Source organism: Orussus abietinus, unplaced genomic scaffold (genome assembly GCF_000612105.2).
Source record: "Orussus abietinus isolate OABI.00-Male unplaced genomic scaffold, Oabi_2.0 scaffold37, whole genome shotgun sequence".
Lineage (NCBI taxonomy): Eukaryota > Metazoa > Arthropoda > Insecta > Hymenoptera > Orussidae > Orussus > Orussus abietinus.
Genome location: NW_019394759.1, coordinates 33,452 through 41,614, shown reverse-complemented (window position 1 = coordinate 41,614; position 8,163 = coordinate 33,452). Strand labels below are relative to the sequence as shown.

General features: G+C 40.4%; 1 protein-coding gene across 1 annotated transcript; it reads left to right on the top strand.

Annotated features, from left to right (window-relative positions):
* The first annotated feature begins 1,384 nt into the window (after positions 1-1,384).
* Positions 1,385-8,134, top strand: LOC105696179. Its single transcript, XM_023433180.1, has 9 exons — positions 1,385-1,544; positions 2,188-3,077; positions 3,347-3,568; positions 4,004-4,255; positions 4,466-4,629; positions 6,082-6,991; positions 7,129-7,350; positions 7,434-7,685; positions 7,890-8,134. Exons 2-9 carry the CDS (start codon positions 2,210-2,212, stop codon positions 8,054-8,056), a joined length of 3,057 nt encoding a protein of 1,018 aa, XP_023288948.1. The 5' UTR covers positions 1,385-1,544; positions 2,188-2,209; the 3' UTR covers positions 8,057-8,134.
* The last annotated feature ends 29 nt before the right edge of the window (positions 8,135-8,163 follow it).

Below are 8,163 nucleotides of genomic sequence, written 5' to 3'. Positions count from 1 at the left end.
AGGTCTTCACGTAGTCGGTGAACTATAACCTCAAAAACGAGTTGAATTCGGCTATGGGCACTTTACACGGCGCTTTCAAACCGGCTCTTGTCCTCGCTATAATTCATTGATAAGTCAGCGCAAATGGTAAAACAGATTTCCGCCTGGCGAAGTGTTTCCCAGTTTGGCCGCAAAGTCCCGGAGGCGCTGCTGCAAGGCATCGACCAGTTCTGCAATTTCCGTGGTACAATCACGAACTGCATTGCGAATCACACTTTTATATTTATATAAGAATTGTTTGAATTAAAAGTGATTAACAATACTGCTACAATTGCCCTGCCAAATTGGCCGATAATTATTTACCATTGACGTTCGCCCGTTTGTCCGTATCCGAATATCAATTCTGACTTATAAACGAGACGGTCAATTTATTGTGCACTGCTTAGTAGCAATTGCAATTGCAACGTGGTCGTTATTCGTCAGTTGCACTGGCACCACGAGTCACGAATAATTGACCAGGATTGACGAGGAAGTCAATTAATCACGCAAAGGCTCTAAAGAAAAATGAAGGCAGGCTTATTATTAAGTTTTTGCTTAACGGCATTAGACATCTCAGAAACAATTAACTGAACTGACGACACAAAAATTTATCCTACTTATGTCGGTAGAACCATGTTCTGAATTAATATTTATAAAAACATTTGGACGTTACGCATTGCGTCATCCACGCCGTTACTTAAAAGATATCTACCACATTAAGGAAACAACGACGTTGACAAGTTACAACATATCGGATTAAAATGGATTATCTGAACTATCTACGAATACGAATTCCAATACCAGACAAAGACTGATGACCTCAACCACTCTTTCCCCTTCCAGGTTCACCGTTGCATTCTAGTTTACGAACTGAAGTTATCTGGGTGAACTGCCCATGACTGCGACTAACGCTGGAAATTTCCGAATATTTGTATTCCTTTCCTGTAAAATAATCCCGCGTTAATGAAAACCCCCAGATCAATATACACATGCAGAGGAAATTTTAACAGCCAGGGAAACATTTGGCTAAACATTTAACGATCTGATGTGAGCTGTTCGGACGGTTTTTAGAGGTACAAGATAACTCCGGAAATACGATTTGCGCTATCTTGCCCGACAAAGTACAGACAAAAAAAATTGATTAAAATGTCAGCATGGAAGCTCGGTATGAGTTAGCAGTACTGGAAATATGACGAACAACATTGTGTATCTTTAATCGATAACATTGTCAACGTGTCTATTCTACACGAAGAAAACACCTACGTTACACGACGAATACAGTGTCTGCTCCTCGCAAATATTTTCTGGTTTCTCGTTCGGAGGAGAAGGGGCCAGAGTTGTGGTTGTATCGCGGAGGTAGAATCTGGTCTTGCTAGTCATCATGACAGTCGTTAGTTTGATGGGGATCCGGGTAAATATATTGCTTCTGAGGCAGGTCGCGTCTCAGCTCAGTTTCTCGTCCGACTCGAGCCTGCTAACTTGGGGAAGCACAAGCTATTTTATCGACAGTTAACGTCATATCACAAGTGCGTCCATCAAAAGTGTAAACAACGTATTTAATCGAAGCGTCTTAATTAAAAACTCCTCGCTTGTCATTAATACTAGAACTATCGCCGGATTTTTTTTGGTATACGATGGGCCATTTGAAACCAGTCATTTTGACTGGTCTTGGTACTTCTAGTGTCAATTTCTGTTTCAAGACATTATTCGCTCGGAAGTCAAATTTGAGAACTAGGCTTTTATTCTCGAGTGCATTCGAATTTTTTCTGTATTAAAAAAATTCCTATTGTTGCATAGTCGCGTCATCGGTCAACATTTGAACATCGTATACAAGACTGTTAATTTCGCATGCGATAGTTGATCGTGTGATGTTGATTTTTGTTTCAAGACATTAATCGCTCGGAAGTCAAATTTGAGAACTAGGCTCTTATTCTCCAGTGCATACGAATTTTTTCTGCATAAACAAAATTTCGCATTGTTGCGAAGCCGCGTCATTGGTCAACATTTGAACATCGTATAGGAGACTGATAATTTCGTCTGCGATAGTTGATTGTATCGGGTTAATTATCGACCGAATCGCGAAATTATTTTTAAAAGTAGAACGAAGTAAAATTCAAAAGATTGGGGAGGTGTTACGTTAAGTTTAAAACTATTTCCTTGCATTCTTAGGAAGGTCGTCAGTGACGCCACGATGCTCAGCTTGGGCCCCGTGGAGGTGCTCTGCGGCTTGGCCGCCATTTTTCTTGCATTCTACTACTACCTGACCTGTACGTTCGATTTTTGGGAGAAAAGAGGAGTTAAAGGTCCCAAACCGAAAATCTTGTTTGGCAACGCGAAGGAGGTAATACTGGCCCAGAAGTTCGTGGGCACGATGGTTAAAGAGTACTATCACGAGTACAAGGACGAAAGATTCTTCGGCATCTTTCTGAGAAAAACGCCGATCTTGGTGCTGAGAGACCTCGACTTGGTGAAGGACGTCCTGATAAAGAACTTTTCGATCTTCCCCGAACGGGGCTTGAGGTTCCACGAGAACGTGGATCCGCTTTCACCGCATCTCTTCAGCCTGGAAGCCAAAAGATGGCGGCCCTTAAGGACAAAGTTGTCGCCGGTCTTCACTTCCGGGAAACTGAGGGAGATGTTCTATCTGGTATTGGAATGCGGAGAGGAATTGCAGAAGTATCTGGATCAGGTGATCGAGAAAAATCAGGTCGTGGAGTGCAGAGATCTGACCGCCAGGTTCACCACTGACGTCATCGGTACTTGCGCCTTCGGACTCAACCTGAGCTCCATGTCCGAGGAGGACAGCGAATTTCGCATAATGGGAAAGAAGATCTTCATGGTCGACCTGGGGACGATCCTGAGGAACAGGATGAGGGACAGCCTGCCTTGGCTATACAGTACTATCGGGCCTTTCATATTCAACAAGAAGGTCGCCACATTTTTCATAAACTCCGTCACGGAAACCATGAAGTATAGGAAAGAAAATAACATCGTTAGGAAGGACTTCATAGATTTATTGATGGAGCTTAAGGAGCACCCCGAAAAAGTCGGCGATATCAGTGGGTGGATTTTTCGATATTCTTCAGGGCGCCACTTCGGGATCGAATTTCGGAAAATTCTTCATGGAAGTATTAATACGACACTTTTGATGTCCTGCTAAATTTCTCATATGATTCGACCTCGAAGGACGCTCCAAAGCTCGGGGAAAAAATGGCGATAGAAGCGCTCAATTTCGAGCGGCCTTCTCGCTTATTTTTCTTCCTGAGCGCAATTTCTGACTACTTGGAATTTATAAGCAAATCGGACTGACGTCAATTTTCAATTTCAGAGCTGACTGACACTTTGTTGACCGCCCAAGTCTTTGTTTTCTTTATTGCCGGGTTTGAGACCTCGTCAACGACCATGAGCAATGCCCTTTACGAACTGGCCATGAATCAGACGATTCAAGACAGATTGCGGGCGGAAATCAGAGACGAACTCAAAAAGAACGACGGCGTTCTAACTTACGAAGGCATCAAAAAAATGTCCTACCTCGATATGGTTTTCAAAGGTAAATTCATATTAACAAAAGTTTCCTCGTGCTCTCGATCGCATTTTATCGCCCCATTCAGATAACGCAAGGCAAACATTTAAGATTACAGACATTTTCAATCTCTTACCACTTGTCAGTTTCATATACAATGTTGCGCAATTCCGCCAGTATTTAAAACAGATTATCTAAAACGGTTTTAGACGATGAGAAATATTATTATCGAGCTCGCTTCGTCCTGAAAGAATCTGCATAATGGATATTGCAGAATTTTTCAGTTAAAAAAAAACTGTGAAAATGTGTTTCCTGTGTTAGAGTGGGTCGCATATTTTCTCACGCACGCTTAAATGGTAGAGAAAAATTAAACGAATCCATTAAGTGGTTCTTACATGTTGCATATTTAGTTGCGCAATTAAGTGTACAGCTGTGTGTATAAAGTGACACGTTGCCTTACAGAGACTTTACGGATGTATCCACCTGTGTCATTCCTAACACGGAATTCCCAGTGCGAGTATACATTCGCGGGTACTGACTTTTCGATTCCGAAAGACCAGAAAGTCTGGATATCGACTTTGGCGATCCAGAGAGATCCAGACATTTATCCCAAGCCGGATGTATTCGATCCTGAGAGATTCACCCCGGAAGCTGTTGCCGAGAGACACCCGATGGCATTTTTGGCTTTCGGAGATGGGCCGAGGAATTGCATTGGTAATTTTTTTATCTCCCGATTGCGCACCTATTCCGCCAATTGTTACAAGCCTCCTAATGTACGGTCGAATTATCTGTACACCGTGATAACGCTCTATATTTCGAGAGATCCTAAATCCGTCATTTTGAGGCTCAATAATGTTGGCGGAGTAATTTCCTGAATTTCTCTTAACGAGAGTAATGTGAAACGATGTTATAATTCAATTCTAGGGTCTCGTTTCGCCATTTATCAGACTAAAGTGGGCCTCATCAAGATCCTAATGAACCATCGCGTAGAAGTTTCAGAAAAGACAGATATTCCGTACAAAATCGAGCCTGCTGCTTTCCTGCTCGCTCCGAAAAGCGGAATTCACCTTAAGATATCTAAGATTGACTGATGTTATTGTTATTAGTTGTAATTTATATGATTAGGTAGAAATGCGCTTTAGAATAAATAGAATATAAGGCCCGACACGACGATCGTCATACTGGCTCGGTGATATAATTAAGATGTTTAGACATTTGAATGCCAATTGACGTAATGTGTGACATTGAAGTCCAAAGTGTGCTCAAATGAAGTCGGCAATTTTCCGCGTTGAGATTTGTAAAGATTAATGTATATTTGAGAATTCCTTATTTAGTCTTATCGCAGATAGTAGGCCATAAAAACTAGTGAAAGAATTTTCACCATCTCGACGTGACAGTGATTTTTTAAACAGACACGTTCTTCCTAGGTGATTTTAATATATGTGTAAATAAATTGTATTACAGCACGATGATTTGTATTATAAAGTGATAGGTGTGACATACTATTGTAGCGATTGATAATATTTAAAGGTATTGTACGAAAAATGTAGACGCGTCCTCAATGGCGTATTGTATAAATGAATAATTTAGATTTCATAATTTGTCGATATTTCTAGTATATAGTCTCATCTCATTTCAAGATTGGAATGACATTGATTGCCGAGATTCGGCTAAAGTTTTGCCAATTTCGGAGCACAGTTGGCCCGCTCTTTTTAATTTTTTGTTGGGGGGCATTTTTATAACCGCAATACATAAATTAAGCAAAATTACTGTTTATGTAATTTTTACATCATTTGAACTTGACGCAACTCTCCTTTACGAATCAATCAGCATCACAGATATTCCCCATTTCCCATTCTGGTGCTTAATCGATGATACTTATCAGCATTGATAATTCATATCGGTTAACGTACAAGAATGGCATATGTAACTTGCCAGTCTTGCTCTCATTAAAAACCCTTTTTGAAATTACAACGCCTATTTCGTCAAAGATTATTCCATCGGTTGAGTGGAGTCAGGTTTGTCAGTGAGAATATTACACTGATTACTGAAAATTGCGATTGCGTAATTTCTGCTGGATATTATTAGCGACATGCTCCGAGGCATGTCAAATGTGATTCAGCACAGTCAATGAAAATTTATTCTGGCAGCTACTGCGCCGTTGTTAACATTCACGCTTCCGAGATCTATAACAAACTACTTGTCATTATTTAAAGTGCGTGCAAACGGTGTTGACGATTAATAACACCGAGTTTCTCAAGAATTGCATTAAAGCAGCTGTTATCATTTATAATAAACTTAATAACACTGATATTACTTATATAATACGACAATAATTTCACTCGAAACATCTGTTATTAAAATCCGCAATAACAAGCTTCCGTAAACTATATATACTCGGTCCCTTCTTGAGTTTTAATTCAAAACAATCTCGACCACTGTCGGTGATATCAGAGTATTACATTTTTATATAAGCAACGTCAAACAGAAGTTAGTTCTAGGTTAAAGTATTGATTCCATCAATTGTATGAAAATTTTAACAACAAATTTACTTTATCAGGGTCATCTCCAGTGACGCCACGACCTTAAAAATGGGCACTCTGGAGATTCTTTGCGGAGTGGCCGCCATTTTGGTGCTCATCTACTACTATATGGTCTTAAATTTCGACTTTTGGAAGACCCGTGGAATCAAGGGACCAAAACCGATCCCCTTCTTCGGCAACGTGAAGGATGTATTGTTGACGAAAATTTCCATCGGTCTTTACGTCCGCCAACTCAGTGAGAAGTACAAGAACGAGCAATTTGTCGGAATGTTCTTCCAAAAGAAACCGGTCCTTATCGTAAATGACCTCGACTTCACGAAAGACGTCTTGATAAAGGACTTCTCGAATTTCCCCGACAGAGGTGTAAAGCTCTATGAAAAACCGGAACCATTGGGGCAGCATCTCTTCCTTCTGGAGGCCGAAAGATGGCGGCCATTACGGGCGAGATTATCCCCAGTTTTCACCTCCGGAAAATTGAAAGAGATGTTCTACTTGATCCTGGAGTGCGGAAACGGCTTGGAAAAATATCTGGAACATGTCACCGCGAATGATCCTGTCCTGGATTGCAGAGACGTGACGTCGAGGTTCACCACTGACGTCATCGGAACCTGCGTCTTCGGCCTCAACTTGTCCTCCTTATCGGACGAGGAAAGCGACTTCCGAAAAATGGGGAGGAAGGTCTTCGACACGAGATTGCCGAATCTTGTGAGAAATTGGTTCAGGGAAGCATTTCCTTGGATTTATAGACACTTCGGGCACTACATATTCAGCATGGAGGTCATGAACTTCTTCCTCAACTCCATTATTGGGACCATGGAATACAGGAAAAAGAACAATATCGTAAGGAAAGACTTTCTTCAGATGCTGATAGAGCTTCGGGATAATCCTGAAAAAATAGGGGACATACGTAAGCCGACTTTCATTATTGTGTCTGATTAACCAATCAATGAAATCCGCTAGCTGAAGTAATTAACGATGAAAAGTATTCTTCAAAGTGGATCATAAGTCAGATAAAATTTAATTACAGGAATTCATTATTTCCAGATCTGACGGACTCATTGCTGGCTTCCCAGGCTTTCGTTTTCTTCGTTGCCGGTTTTGAAACCTCTTCCATGACCATGACTCACGCCCTTTACGAATTAGCTCAGAATCAAAATATCCAAGACAAATTGCGTGCAGACATTAAAGAAAAGATGGAAAAAAATGACGGCCTGTTAACATACGAAGGGGTTAAAGAGATGCATTATCTCGATATGGTTTTTAAAGGTACACCTAGACAGAAACTTGACTTTTGAAATTGAGTAGAATTAAGATTGCTTGAAATAGGAAACATTAAATTTGTGTTTTAGAGACCTTGAGGAAGTACCCGCCGGTACCATTCATATTTAGGCAGTGTCTTGAGGAATATACGTTTGCGGGAACTAATTTCACGATACCGAGTAAACAATTAGTTTGGATACCCAATTTTGCATTCCAAATGGATCCAGAGATTTTTCCTAAGCCGGAAGAATTTGATCCAGAGCGATTCACACCGGAAGCGGAAGCTGAGAGACATCCGATGGCGTTCTTGCCTTTCGGGGACGGACCGAGGAACTGTATCGGTAATTGTTCATTTCTCAAGAAAATATTTAAATTAATTCCAATTCGCAGTCCTATGGAAACAGTTTCCTCATAACAATGACACTGAATGTTTATTCGTATTTTGGGAATTAATTTAAAACCCAATTAGTTATTCAATGATGCAATTTAATCCACAATGAGTATTTAGAGATGTAATATAAGGTAGGATTTACTATCTGTTTCAGGATCTCGTTTTGCTGTCAATCAGACCAAAGTGGGCTTGATAAAGATTTTATTAAATTACCGCGTGGAGGTTTCAGAGAAGACTCCCATTCCATACGAATTAAACACAAAGAGCTTTGTAATCTCTCCGAAGAGCGATCTTTACGTGAAGTTCTCTAAGATTAACTAAGGATTAACCCTCATTCATTATGTACTTATCATTTTTTATACTCCGATATATTAATAAAGCTACCATGTTTTAAACAGACGAGTTCATTTTACTTTTTTTACTATATG